The sequence below is a fragment of the Oxyura jamaicensis genome, chromosome 1, assembly GCF_011077185.1.
Source record: "Oxyura jamaicensis isolate SHBP4307 breed ruddy duck chromosome 1, BPBGC_Ojam_1.0, whole genome shotgun sequence".
Taxonomy (NCBI): Eukaryota; Metazoa; Chordata; class Aves; order Anseriformes; family Anatidae; genus Oxyura; species Oxyura jamaicensis.
The window spans coordinates 118,959,563-118,974,718 of NC_048893.1; the positions used below are offsets into that span (position 1 = coordinate 118,959,563).

At 43.1% G+C, this 15,156-nt stretch overlaps 1 protein-coding gene across 17 annotated transcripts in view; it reads left to right on the plus strand.

The window, feature by feature from the left end:
• The window catches only part of DMD (dystrophin), a 1,227,136-nt gene that overhangs the window by 1,140,898 nt on the left and 71,082 nt on the right, over positions 1-15,156 (plus strand). For all 17 annotated transcript variants that reach the window (XM_035333326.1, XM_035333348.1, XM_035333385.1 and 14 more), the window contains one exon: positions 4,276-4,337. In XM_035333326.1, coding sequence (XP_035189217.1) covers positions 4,276-4,337 — 62 coding nt within the window. The remainder of the gene's footprint in view (positions 1-4,275; positions 4,338-15,156) is intronic.

The following is a 15,156-nucleotide window of genomic DNA, read 5'->3' on the forward strand; positions in this document are numbered from 1 at the left end:
CAAAGGATGTATTAGGTGACAACTTTCATCCCTCTGAATTATCAGTGTGTTTAGCTTGCCAGTCACACCAGCACCTAGGTGTCACCAGTAACCATCGCTGTTCTTCTCCTTCTGGGGCCTGCTTTTCATTTTCTTTCCACCTTTGCAGCTTAAGTCAGGTGAGAAAGAGGAAAACAAGCCACATGAGCCCACTTAGATTTGTATTTGTTGCAAAATCTCTGCGATTTGAAAGATAGTGATTAATTTAGGTGACTGGAATAAAGAGACAAAGTGGAGAACGTATCCTCTGAGCGTGTGCAATATTGCAAAAGCACTGCACATGTACACTGATGTCTTTTTGTGTCAGTAGTTCTTTGGAAAAGCATGTTGTGCCCGTATTTCAGCACATATTCTCACCTGGCTTCAACTGCTGCAGGTCAGGAGGGCTCGTGCTACACTTCCCCTGTCCCTCGGCCTCGCTGGCTGTACAGGGCCTTGTTCACTCGAGTTTGAAACTCTGGCAGGCGTTTTGCTGCAGCTCTATTAAGGATGCTACAGCGTTCCCAAGCGTGGTTGAGGCTGCTGGAAACTGCTGAGCTGGCACTTCCCTACAGACGGTGCTCGCAGCGCAGGCAGGCACGCAGGGCCTCCCCCGCCCGGCCCCGAGGCTCACCATTCAATGCCCTTTGGAAATGGCAGAGAGGCTTGAGGAGAGCAGCCTCGACGGAGCCTAACATTTCTTGGCACGCAGTGTGGCCGATAACCTGGGGAGCGGGGAATGCTCAGCTGAGAGGCCAGTGGCGAATGGCTGTCGGCTGGAGCGAAGGAGCTGCAGCCTCCCTGCCTCTGCCTGGGCACAGCCGCCGAGGTCAGCTCCCCCAAAATGCAGCCTGGTGGGGCAGAAGGTGTCAGGACAGCTCCACAGCCTGAGTCTCCTGCAGGACAGGATTGCCGGGGTCCCGCTGCAAGCCCACCAACCAGGCCAGGCGGCTTCTGAGTCCCCGCTTTGCGGGCAGAGGCCGGAGCTGGGGCCTGCACCGCCTGGCAGGTGCACCCCGCAGAAAGGAGTATTTCCTCTGCGCTGCCACCGAGTTTGCAGACAAAGCGAAGGGAGGGAGCAGAGGGGAAGTGTACCCACCCCGCGAGTTCAGCCCTAGCGACCTGTAGGTGAAGTGAGTGAAACCGCTCCTTGCAAAGCGTGCATCTGGGTGAGGTGCTCCGGGTAGTCGTGATGTACGGGCACGCTGTGTGGTGCGGGGGGTAACTCGTAGCAAAAATACACAGACACAATTGAAGTCCAGTGTTTCTTTGTAAGGGAAATTTTATTTACAAGATCTCAGGAAAATCAGTTATTTCATCGGGCTTTTCAGGAAGATTAAGTGACATGAGCTTAAACCATTCACACGAAATTCACCAGTATCTGGTGATTTAGGCTTACCATAAAAATGCCAATAAAATAGTCGTCCAGGTAGTGTTGATGAGTGATTAACCATAATAGTTCTCTGCATCTAAAATTATTCTTTTGCTCTTCTATCCAGCACAGGCATGGGATTCCAGAGTCCTGTATAGATACATCATTGCCAGATGCCCGATGGCTTTAAAATATTTTAATGTGAATCAGTGCCTTTGAAATCTCCCAGACTAACAGCTATGGTACCCCAAGTGGTCTTGTATATCCACTGAACAATCTGGGGCTGCCAAACTGAATTCACATGAAAAAATAGGCAGATTAATTTCAGAGCTTTCTTGTAACTGCGTGCACGAGTTCACGAGTTCTTTCTCTCCTCCATGTCTTTGCTACATAATTGGCACAGAAGCCAAGCACTTGCTATGCAGGTATCTGAGAAGTACTTGCACACATGGCATCTGAGATAATAAAGAGGTGTGGAAAACCATCATCACCAAAATTCCTGAGCTGTTTCCCTTCCGTCAGCCCCAGCTCCCAGCCTGAGGAACGTGCTTGTTTGCAGTGCTGGAGTTTGTTCTGTAATAGCCCCCATCTGGGGCCACCTGCCCATCGGGAGGCAAGCCGAGGCTGTCAGGCTCATGCCTCGGGAGCTACTGATCTGGAACTAACAGTGGGCGCTAACAAACTGCAGTCACAGGTCCGTGGCTCTGAATGTTTATGTGCTTCTGCAGTCCGCTTACCTGAATCGTGAGATCTCTGTCGGTACAGAGTTACTTGGCAGTGAATGTGTTCCCTTCCTCTTTCCCTTTGGGCTGCTATTGTATAAGCACAGGCATGTGGAAGCCAGGTTTCTGGGGGACTCAATGTATGAGGGAAACTGTTCCTTTTTGTCTTCAGAAATACACTTCAACTATACCAAGCTATGCCAAGAACTGCTGGTGCTGCAGAACCACTCTGTACCAAACACAGTGACAAATTTGGGAGCTGGGGCACAGTTGTCTCGGATCCATGGGTTTTCCATGTCCATGGTTAGCAAACAGGGTGAGCTCACGTTGCTGAGTGCCATTGCAGCCCCCTCCCTTCTCAGCTCATTTTTTTTACCGGAGCGAAGAACAAGACCACGGCTGCAGCTCTGCCATCCTCCTGCCTCTCTCACAACCTTCAGCCACCACAGGAATTAGGAAGGGGAGGGAATGCTGAGGCTGATGAGACGAGGCTTGTTTAAAAAGCTTGTGCTCAGCTCAGGCAGTGCTATGCCTGCATTTTTCCTTATGCTTATTGCTTGTGAGCCCTTTCATTCTTTTGTGCAGTTACAGAGCAAAATGTGGGAATATTACATACTGAATAGACATTACTGGACCAGTCAAGTGTTCACGTGGATCGAGTAACTAGCCCGTCTTCTAAGACCAAAATGAAGTCCTGCTAAGAAAACGTCTCACAAATTTCTTTTTCCCTTGAGCAGTGGTGGAGTTGAAGTGTTTGAGATCTGCATCCCATCTTAGCTTAGGGTATGCCTGTAGAGGTGCACTTTGGAACATCACTGCCCCAAAAAGAGCTCAAGGACAGTTTGCTCTCTAAAATAACCCCATTACATCAGCTTTCCAGTGCACAGTTTGGTATACAAGGGCATTCAGCTTGCTTGCAGGGTTGTGATTCATTCTCTTGGAGCTGAGAGGTGTGTGCTCCAGTAACTCCAAAGCACTGTGGATCAAACCCTGCTCTTCTGTGTGCTTTCTTCCAAATGATGAGTGTGTGCTGGACCCAGGGTGCCTGCTTTTTAAGTACAGGAATTGGAAATGCGATTGCTACCAACTGTATGTGCTTTTCAGAATAGTTTTAAGAGTACTCGTGATTGTCTGTCAGTGGGGCTGAATTATGTGTGACCAAGACTTCACTGGCTATAGGATGGATGAGGAGAATTTTCGTTCAAATTTTCCACGTTGATGGATACGTGGTCATGTTAACTATGCTATCATTAAAAAAAAAAAAAAAAAAAAAACAAACAAAAAAACCTTAAAATGTGTAGCCTTAGGAGACATGGGTTGCTACTATACTCACTAGCACTTCGTGTAGTTGGCTTTCTCACGCTGTGTGTCTTGGCAACGCGTTGTGTTGCAAAGCTGGAGACTGCGAGCTTCCATGCAGAGATCATCCCATTTACATTCTAGTCGGAGGGCCGGGATTCATAACCCCATTTTGGGCTTTCCCTGGCTTCCCAACAGCTCTGCCTGCCTCCCCAGTCTTCACAGGGACCTCTAGGGCAAGGAGAGGGCCTGGGAACCAAGCAGCCCAGTAGCTTGGTACCGAGAAGGAGACGTCCGTGCATGGGTGCAGCACGTGGCCTGAGAAGCGGTGCCAGCTGGTGGGGATTTTGGTACAGATGTTTGGGCTGACGTGGGTGATTGCAGCCACGGCATGTGGGCCAGCTCTGATGTAACACGTGGCAAGAGCAGAAAGGGCACGTAGGGTGCAAGGGGTCAAAAATGCCCCAGATCTCAACATCCAGTCAGCATAAATGCTTTAAGCCTTTCTAAACATCTGTCCTCTGGTTTGGGGAATGATCTGTATGAACAGAGGACTTTAGGAACCGGTGTGATTACAAATTCCCCAACATGCTGTGGTATCTGAACACTCACAGTCCTTGTAATGTTAACAGCACTTTTAATTTTGCTCCCTGAGCCCATGTACAGCTGAGCCCATTGGTACAGCGGTCCAAGTTGACACCTGGTGTTGAACGAAGACATCCTGCTGCTGCTCAGGCTCCCTCCTACAAGAGCTTGGGCTGCTGGTGGTGGTCTGGCACAGCACTGCAGTGTGCAAGTGGGATCACATGCTGTGCAAGGGAAAGAGAAATTCCCTTTTACTAACTTTTATGTTTTGTGTTGTAGCCATGAGACGCAAACGACCTGCTGGGATCATCCCAAAATGACTGAGCTCTACCAGTCTTTAGGTAAGACACTTCTACCAGTTGTTTTTTTTCCCCAATCACACAAACTGGTACAATTAAAATTTCCAGGAGTAGTGAAACAAAATTATATTGAAGTGAGAGGCTGTGCTTTTATCAAGGTTAAATACTCTGCAAGAGAAAAGCCTAATAACTTATTTCAAACGTGGAGTGGAAAAATTAATACATCACTTAGCATGCTTGGAGCGTACACTGGATTTACTAAGTAATTTGGTTGCATTGTTGCAAACTTAGTGAAAGACTGGGGCAGAAATGAAGAAAAAAAAAAGAAAAAAAAAGAAGAAATCCTGTATCTTTTCCCTGTCTAATCTATTTTACAAAAGGCAGATGCAAAATCAAACCAAGCTGCTGTTAGTGCTGGCTTTTGGATGGTAGAAGGCCAATTGAAGCAATTTGCCAAACTGCATTACCACTGCTTTATTTTTAAAGCACTTTCAATACTTGGAACACATGGCAGCTGTCATGATGTCATTTTGAATACCCAAATTGCATGCTTATTATGACTTCAGTGCGCCTCTCTGATGTTTTTTGTTGTTGTTGTTGTTGTTTGTTTTGTTGTTTTGTCGTTGCCGTTTTAATTTTTTTAGCAGCTTTGGATTTTAGTAATAGAAAGCACATGTATGAGATATAATAGGTCAATCTATGCTATAGTATAGGCTGCTTGGCAGACCATTTAATAGCTAACTGTTTGCTTTTAATGGTCCTGTTAATAAGTAATGGAGGGTATAATAAAAATTAAGCTATTTCTCTAAAAGTATCAATGAATATGCTGCATTCATAAAGGAGGTTACATTCATATAGCACACATATATAAACCAGCTTTTAAACAAGCCAGCTTCAGTACTAGGACAGTCAAATCTAGCATTCAGTGCAGGCTTATTTACCATAGTGAAATATAGCTTAAATTATCTCCTGCTAAACTCTGTGCTGGCATAATTAGACTGTTTTCAGTAGCTAAACTGATCTATTTCAAGCTAACTCGGGGAACTTGCTCTGCAGTAAAGGCATACCCAAGCTATCTTAGAAAAGCAATATGATAAAATCAAATGAAAGTGTGAAGGTTTTTTTCCTTAGTATTTGCCGTGTGGCAGCAATTTGTTTAAAAATTAACCAGAAGACTGCTCTGTGTGTCAAAAAGGGATATAAGATGTATAAATTCAGGCTAACAAAATGCAAAAGCAGACAAGTGTTGACTTGCCATTTAATTATAACGTATTGCCCTGTTTGCTTCCTTTATATTTCTGCTCTGAAACTGAGTGGTTTAGAGGATTCAGGACAAATAGTAATTGTGCATGCAGACATCTCTTTAATATGGGTAGATCTTCAAACAGCTGCCGGTTAATTGAACCGCACTCTGACTCTGCAGCCGTCTTTGATCCAGAGACGGAGTGGTGTCTCTGATACTGTTGCTGGTCAGACCTGAATCCTCATGAAACTGCTCTTCTTCTGGGATTTCTTTCTGCTATTTCAGCTTGAGTACTCTTGAATATTAAGAAGTTCAGAGGTAATTGTATAAGAGGGGAAAAGAGTGTCCTGATGGGTTCAGGTCAACAGTTCAAAAGATGTGGGACCGTTCAAGTCAGTTTCCTTTTAGTTTAACTTTTATCGCTGTATCACCTGGATGTGAAGAGTTGAAGATATCCTTCCTTCTTACTGCATAGAGAAGGAACATGTTTAGGCAGATGTAATTTCTCTTTATTTTTTCTTTTAAAATCCATCTGTTTCCAGGAGAAATGAATGTCCAGGACAGTCCTCTTTCTGGCGAATTTTATTTCTATTTTTTGGGTTGGGAATGAGTCCTTATTAGTACGGAAGCAACACTGATTTTAGCAAAGGATGTGTAATATGTGTTTCTGTTAGTAAACTTAGGTGTTTGTACATGTGTACAAAACAGATTAGTCAAAGTGATTCTTTGTGCACTGCCACATAGGGTAAAGCTTTGATAAAAGTGCTGCTGAATAACCTACCATTTTATTTTATTTTATTTTTGAATTGGGTATATTCATCATTGCCTAACTCTCATATAAATTGCATAATAGAAGCATAACCCGTTTAGTCTTGAATGGAAGCCTTGATGTGTTTTCAGTGCCTTGCTTTGCCTCAGGTCAAAACGGTAATAATGGGATCTTTGAAGTCTTTTCAGACTGTTCAGTAATATTTTATCTGAAAAGATATTATTAAAGTTGATTTTGTATTGCATACTCATTAGATCCTATTATTTTTCCCCACATTAGGATCCAAATTTTGCTTCTCATTCATATGGAGAACTTTGTAAAGAGCTTAGTATGTATGGGATTTTAAAATCTGGTAGAAAATGTGAATTCTACAATCTAGGTAAATGCCAAAAAAGAAAAAAGTGAGACCAAGCACATCAATGCTGTCAAAAGTGTTCATTTCCATTTTCCAACTCCTACACTTTGCCCATAGGGAATAATTGAGCAATGCAGTGTAGCACTCTGTACATCCCAGGTACTGACTGATGTGTTGCCTTTCTGTAAATTTGCCATTCTTTAATTGATGCCAGTGCATCATAATTTGCTAGAGGATCCTTGTGTCTAATTTAAATTCTTACAATTTACTGAAAGCCTAATTTTTTTAAGTGAACGTGTAAGATGCAAGTGGGCACAAGGTAACATTTCTCATTTGCCTATGTCTTTGTGCCAAAATAGACTTTTCAGTAAAAGGAGAAGTAATGTTAGTTTTATTCTTCACATATCCAATGCACGCACTTACAAATTGCCACAGTACATTTTGCTAAAACAGATGAATTCCAAGTTTCAAACTTACTGTCCTCAGCTTTCTATTTTAGAGGGCTTGGGTATTTGTAAAAATGAAGTTAAATTACGTGGGGGTGTTATTTGGTACTATTAAAAGAACGTGGGAACACTCTGTGTACATTACTGTACCCGATCAGGTTCTCAGTCCAAGAACTCCTGTGTCCAGTAGGGACTGTGTCAGAGAAGGCAGAAAGAAATTGCAGGAAAAAATTGTAAAACAGCCTGCCCTTTTTATGCTCATTTGCTGAAACAGCGTCATTTATAAAAATAGTATTAATAAAAACAAAATGTTCCATTTGGAATTTAGGATGTGTAGTGGAAATCTTTACCTGGCTGTTCTGTCAACAGAAGCTTTTCCTACTTAGCAGATTGAAGTGCTTGCTCTGGACTGCATTTCTTTATTATTTAAACAACATAGCAATTTTATCAGTTTTAATGAAGCATCTATTGCTGACTCAAGTTGGGCAATTTTCACTCTTCATTTAAAGTTATGGGTACTTAAAGTTACATAACGAGCCGTCAATATTAAATGACATAATTGTTGTTTAATGGTCAAATCGAAGTGGCAATAGGTAATTGCAGCAATGACCTTAGCTGTGTCATTTAATTTATCCACCAGATGTTGATACAGATTGACTAGCTATGTAAATGAAGAACATAGTGAAAAAAAGTGCTGAAACGGAGAGCTGGTAAAAATCAGTGACATGTGAGTCTCGGGTTTGGCTGCTGAGAGTCACCCCCAGTTTGTGTAACACCGTTATGAACCACTCCCCCGTTCTTCCAACTTCCCTCTGAAAGTCTTCAAAGTACCCAGAACTGCTCCGGCTGCTTTTCTTTCCAAGAGCAGTTGCCCTGCAGCAGATCTGCTTTTTCACACTGTTCTTTTACAGCCCCCTTACAAATCCTCTCACCCTTCATGATGGCTCCAGGGCATCACTGAAATGAGAATTTGCATTATTTTGTTGTCGCACAGAATTCAAGGACCTTTGAGACCAGGAGAGCAGGAATCAAACTAGTTTGGGACTACTTTTTTTTTTTTTTTTTTTTTTTCCAGTTTGTTTTCTGAGTGTGAACATTTAATTGCAGACAGCTTAGCTCAGAATGACAGCATTTTGCCTTTAAGCTGATAACGTCTCTAACCTTAGCAGTGGTGGTCCAGGAGGACATGGTCTGTCGTGCTGTACTGTTAGTGTCCCCCTCCTCCAGTCTTCCCGTGGGATGACAGGATGAGTTTCCTGAGTCTCTGTAAACAGTAACTGCAATAGCAGGATGCAATCAGGAAGCATTTGTTTCTCCTAATTTCCCAAGGTAGGACAAGAGGGTTAAAAAAACCCACCCATACCCTTGCAGACTCCAGTGCACTGCAGCTGGTGACAGCTTCCCGTTTAATTTGAGGTGTGGGAGTGGTGGTTCTCCATGGCATGTATGGAAGAAACATCTCAGCTGCTTAACACAAGGTGAGAAATTGCTGAGAGGCAGTTCGGAGCCTCCACCAGTTTCGGCAGCAGCCACTGTGGTGATCTTGTGGCTGGCTGCCCCATACAGCAACAGGAGCTTCTAACTCTGAATGAGTGAGGAAGATAAATGTCATTGCCCTTTTTGGTTTGCGTTTTGATCTGTCCTTCTGAAATGCTGCCTGAAAAGGTTAGCTCTTGGCCCCTCTATGCCATAAATTCTACATTTCTATTACAAAACTATTACATTATCTGTTGCTTTTCTCTGAGATTTTATCCCTTTTCAGCTAATTGATTTCCGTGCTTGTATTAATAAGACATGCGCCTATCTTACACATCATTCATCTGATTTCCACTGAAATCCAAGGAGATGGTACATGCAAGCTTTTTTAAAATGTTGCTTATCCACTGATGTCATTGTCAAGGTAAATGTAATTGGCGTAATAAAATTTTTCATTTGGGAAAATAGGATTGCTTGGGTTCTAACACCCTTGGATAGTCATCAGGCCTGGAGTATGTCGTTTTTCTAAAGGGTATGGCCGCATCCCATGCAAATGTACACCTAACAGTCAGTACACGTAGCTATGGCAGAGAAGCCTTAATTTGCTGATGAGCTACTTACTAGTGGTAGGGACCATTGTGTTTCAAGGACCCTGCGTCCCTTGGAAACGAAGCCTTAGGTCTATGAGCACTGAAGGAGGAAATTAGAGAGAGAGCAAAGTAATGTTCTGCTGTAAAACAGCTAGCCATATGGAAATGTTTTGCTCAAGAGTATTACCCTCTTGGTCTGCAAATGGAGATCATTCCTTGATGATTTTGAAGTTGTTTGCTATTTATTTATTGTAGGATTTTTTATTAAGACTACATCTCAGCTAGCACATAGGCTGTTGCTGACCTGACTGTAAACTCTGTCTATGTCTTGGCCCGATAATGGGGTATAACCTAGGTGTACCTGGGTATAACCCAGGTGTCCTTTCCTACATTCTTGGACTTCCAGGCTGAAGAAAAGCCATGCCATACTGAAACTAAATTCCCGAGGGCCTCTTCAATTGATCAGGTTATTGGGATGCTGGCCCGTGCTGTGGTGTTCATCCACTTCTTGGTCTAAATACAGTCATTAGCGCTTTGGTGCCCTGAGTACCTCCCACTTATTAATTAATTTGCAAAGACATTGTTGGGTGTTCTACTCAGTAGGTTATAATAAAACACGCCGTATCGCTTTGTGGACAGTGGTTAAGCTATATGTCTACATACATAATATCACTGTTTACCATTATTTATCCTCAAAGCGATGCAGATGATAGCATTAATTATTGTTATAATGAAAGAGTCAATGGCTAGGACTCAGCTGATATTAAGCAATGTTTCTTGATTAATTTATTTCCTTTATGCATTTGTCTCATTTGCATTTTTAAATTACAGTTCCTACGGAGGTGATATATGCCACTGTAGGGCATCATTAGAAGATTTATATATGGGTTTTGGGCAGCAGGAAGGTATCCAGCACTCTCATCAACTGGTCAGGGAATCACAGCTGCATTGAACTGATGTGAGATGAAACTTCTTGAAAAGTCAGGGTGCTATTAGTTTGATGAAACATATGAAGGCTTAGTGGCTGGTGGTGGAATTGTGGTCCGTTCAGGATTGTACAGTAAACAGTTTTTAACCTCTGTTAGGTAGGCATTATCAGAGACAACAGTGACATGTAATTCCCCAAATAGCTTATCCTCTGCTAGCACTATATTTATGAACAGCTATTTGAAGAAGTCATACTATGGTAGTGTAATGCTTTCAGGTTTTGAGATATATTGATGTAGGTTCATATCTTTTTGCTTGCAAAGAAGTGAGAGTTTAAAAACAAACAAAAAAAAGCCAAACAAAATAAAAACAGGAAAAAAAATGTAAATCTCACTAAATGAAGATGAGGATTTGATGAGGCTGGCCAGATGAGGATTTGACCTCATGATGTCTAGTTGTTCGCTTGACAAATTTTGCTCTTGAGATAATGGTTATCACCTGAAGCATGCAAGCTGCTCTTTTCAGTTTGATGGTATCCAGGCAGTGGAAAAAAATACTGTCCATAAAATCAAGTGAAATGGCTGTGTTTTGTCCTTGTCAATTAAAAAGTGATTACAATAATATTCACAATAATATATAAACAAGTGAGCTCTCTAAACTAAAAGACAAGGTGGTTTCCAGGTAGAAAGGAATTCTAAAATGCCTTCTGATGACATTGTGCATGTGAGACACATTTTATCTTTGGGATAAAGACACATTTTACCTTTGGGAGGAGAGAGTCTGGCCTGCCCCAGAGCTTTTAAATGCTCAGCCAGATGAGTCTGTGTTAGAGGACAGGACATTGTCAAATGAAACATCCCAGTCATTCAGCACTAACAGGAGCTGGAGCAGCTGTGCAGTGAATATTCTTTTAAAGAATGGCCATGGAAAGCAGTTCAGTTATAACACATTATCTAAAACCAATCGTCTGGGTCACAGATGCATGCTGCTGAAGAAACAAGTATGCCTCCACACTGAACACTACATCTCTTGTTAAAAATTGTCTTTTTCTTAACTTATTGCCCTTTATCTTTTTATTGCTTTTAGCCATAAAAACCACCTTATTTCATGTAATAAAGCGTCAAGAATACAAGGATCTGGTTTTGCTATTAAAACAGTAATGATACTGCAATGTATAATATAGAATTTAGCATGCAATAATAATTAAAAAAAAAAAAAAAGTCTACAACATCTAATTTGTTGATATGGTGTCAGTAGTCAGGGGGACACTCCAGCAGGTGGTTCAAATTTTTGGTGTAAATCATGGATCACTTCTCAAATGAGTGATTTTTACCTGATTAGCCACTGTCATAAGGACCTGCTAGATGTAATTACTGTGGTTTCTACAATACCGTAGAAATGCAGCATTGAAAAATGTGTTTGTCTTAGCTCTTTTGAGGAAGAGCATAGCCCTTACATTCTGAGATTACTCTCAACATGCAGAATTATGCAGGAGAGGTTAATTAGACAGGATTAATTGGATTTAATTGTCTGATTGTCTTTCAGCAATAGTTCTGATTTTAGTTCTCCCTATCAACAGACTGGAATCCTTTTCATTAAAGCTGCATGTGTAAGGAGCATTAGTTTTTCTTGAATAATTTGTAGGTACCTGATGGACACGGAGGAGATCAGTCTTCTAGATAACCTTCTCCTCACCGCATTAATTGCTGTGAAGCAACTGGAGGAGCGTGTCGTGTCTGTAATGAAAAGAAGAAAGCTGCGAAAGGAGATTTCCAAATTTCCAAGGCTCATTTATACCTCAGTGTTCTGAACTCTTTCACAGTGACAGTGAGAGAGAGGGCTACGGTCAATACTGAGAAAGATTTTCAGTGGACTTTTCAGAAGTAGCTCAGTGGCAGGAAAGTCACCACCAGCAGATTTGTAGGAGCATGGTTAAAAACACTCAAAACCTCGTCCGTCCGGGTCTTGAACATGTCCAGGGAAGGTACATCCACAGCTTCTCTGGGCAACCTGTTCCTGTGCCTCACCACTCTCATAGTAGAGAATTTATTCCTAATACATCTTACCTAAATCTGAGAGATCTTCCTGCTGTGTTGGTGGGAATTGCTTATCGCTGCTAAGGCATCGGTGCCTGCCCTTTTCTTACAGGTCTTTTGTAGCATAATCCTCAAACTTCTCCCCTGGAAGCATTTACTCCTTGAACAGAGAGCTCATTCATGGCTGAGTGGCAGGAGAACCACTCTTCCTCTTTCCTCCTGGGTGTAAATACTTGTGTCACCAGATACAGCACTGCAATATTTTCCTCAGTCTGTTCATTTCCAGAGGGCAGGTGACCTTTTTTTAACACAAAACGTAAGCCGATTATACTCTTGAGCATCTACATTTTCTGATCAAAGCGTGGAAGTCACCTTCTGAGCAGTGAGGAGTAGGGCTGGGGTTGGAGTATCACCAACACAACCCAAAAGTCTCATTTAAAGGGCTTTTCAGGCCTCTGATCACCTGATTTGGATGAGGAGACAGTGCCCTCCTTCTAGGAGTGGAAGGAAAGGCTGGAGAAGTGCATGCTTGGTGTACTTAGCTTTCCTACCTGCTCAGAGGTGGCAAAAGTTCTGTGGAACGCTTAGTGGGTCCTGAGTTTTCAGTTGTCCGTTTGGGAGTAAAGAAAGCAACAGATAATTTCCCCTGGAACCCAGGAAGGAAAAAAAAAAAAAAAAAAAAAAAAAAAGGAAAGGAAAGGATGAGCTAGTATTGTTTTTATAAACTGTTGGAAGTTTGTTGCTGCTTGTGCCACATTCCTCCCTCCTCCACATATTCCCAGCAGTAATGCCTGGCTTGCAGCCAAGCAGTGCCTTATGCTGCCGTACTCCACTTTTCCTCCATTGCTGTTACCAGTGACGTTACCACTAACGTTAGCAAGCAGTTACCAAGCCTCATTACCTGACAGTATTAAGTTGTACAGGTCACTTAAACAGAGTCATGCACCAGCAAGGGAAGCATTTGGGGCCCAATTAGAAGAGATCTGGGCTTCCCCTCGCTGCTCCGTGGAGCAGTGCATTCTTTCAGCAGTAGCTCAGTGGGAGGAAAGTCACCACCAGTTATGTAGTAGCATGGTTAAAAACACTCAAAACCTCGTCTGTCCGGGTCTTGAACATGTCCAGGGAAGGTATATCCACAGCTTCTCTGGGCAACCTGTTCCTGTGCTTCACCACTCTCATAGTAAAGAATTTATTACTAATATATCTTACCTAAATCTGCACTCTTTTAGTTTAAAAAGATTACTCCTTGTCCTATCCCTACGCTCCCTGACAAAGTCCCTCTCATGTTTTCTGTAGGCCCTTTTTAGTTACCGGAAGGCCACTCCTAAGTCTCCCCAGAGCCTTCTCTTCTCCAGGCTGCAAAACCCCAACTCCCTCAGCTTGTCTTCTTAGGAGAGGTGCTCCAGCACCTTGATAGTCTTTGTGGCTCTCCTGGACTCGTTCTGTAACAGGTTCACATCCTTGCGCTGGGGACCCCAGAGCTGAACACAGTACTCCAGGTGGGGTCTCATGAGAACATAGTAGAGGGGGAGAATCCCGAGACCTGCTGGCTACACTTCTTTTGATGAGGCCCAGGATACGGTTGACTTTCTGGGCTGCAAGCACACGTTGATGGCTCAAGTCGAGCTTCTTGTCAACCAACACCCTCAGGTCCTTCTCCTCAGGGCTGCTCTCAATCCACTCTCTAACCAGCTTGTATTTGTGCTTGGGATTGTTCCAGCCCAGATGCAGGACCTTGCACTTGACCTTACTGAACTTCATGAGGTTCATCTTTAGGTGCTGGCCTCTCCTCTAAGGGGGATTCGTACCAATGTGCTCAAATAGGGATGGTGCATAGAGGGAGTCAGGCTCTTTTCAGTGGTGCTCGGTGCTGGGACAAGAGGCAGCAGGCACTAAGTGGAGCCCAGGAGGCTCCCTCTGAGCACCAGGCAGCACTTCTGTGCTGTGTGGGTGAGGAGCACTGGCACAGGCTGCCCAGAGAGCTGTGGGGTCTCCTTGTTGAAGATCTTCAAAAGCCGCCTGGGCATTGTCCTGGGCAGCCTGCTCTGGGTAGCCCTGCTTGAGCAGGGATTGGAACAGGTGGCCTCCAGAGGCCACCTGCCAGCCTCAGCCATGCTGTGATTCTGTGGGCATTTGCTGTGTTGCCCTCTCCATGGAACAGTCTTCCCTCATTGCAGTCCAAGTCAGTCCAAGTCAGAATTTAAATTCCTTTCTTGTAGTTATAAAATGCTATTACACTTGTCTTTCGGGAGCCATAAAATCTCCTATTATTGTCCTTTTTTGGATTTAAAATAGAATGTAATACTTCTGCTGAAATGGAAGAAGAGGCAGATGAAAGGTACAGACACAGCCTGGCTGAAAGTGAGGTCAGGAAAGGCATCTAAAGGAGTCCCAAATATAAAATAAAATGAAAGTACTAAAATCTGAGGCAGAGATGTGACATGGAATGACAGTGACATAACAAATGACTGCCTTCACCTGATCAGCTAGCCATCCATTAGGAGTGTGGTGGTGGTGGCATAACGACAGGAGGTGGGCAGTTGATAAAAACAGGGAATGGGCTGATGCTGATAAAAGGAGGGAGCAGAGGCACGCTATGGCTGCCCAGCCTCAGCATATAGAGCAAAGAGCTAACGTTGCTCCTGCTTTCCCAAAACGTAAGGTGAGGGCTCCAAAATTAGCTCTCGACATCGCTTGTTGGTCATTTACAGCAGGTGCTTCTTGGCGGCAGTGTCAGAAGGGTTGATAAGAAATTCAGCATGTTTCGTGTACAGGAAAATAGATGTAAACTACAGCACTTTGAAGATTAAGTGTTTTCATGATTTGTACTTTCTGCCCTGATTAAGGCCTGAAATATGTGTATGTATTTACTAATGCTTCTTAAAATGTAAATAATAAATAGAGAAGCTTTTTCAGAATACACGGTTAAAATTCAGGGAAAGCTTCTTCGTGTTGTGAAATGCTAGCCATAACCTCGTATATGTAAGCCTCCAATCCAATTAATTTTGACGGATCTTAC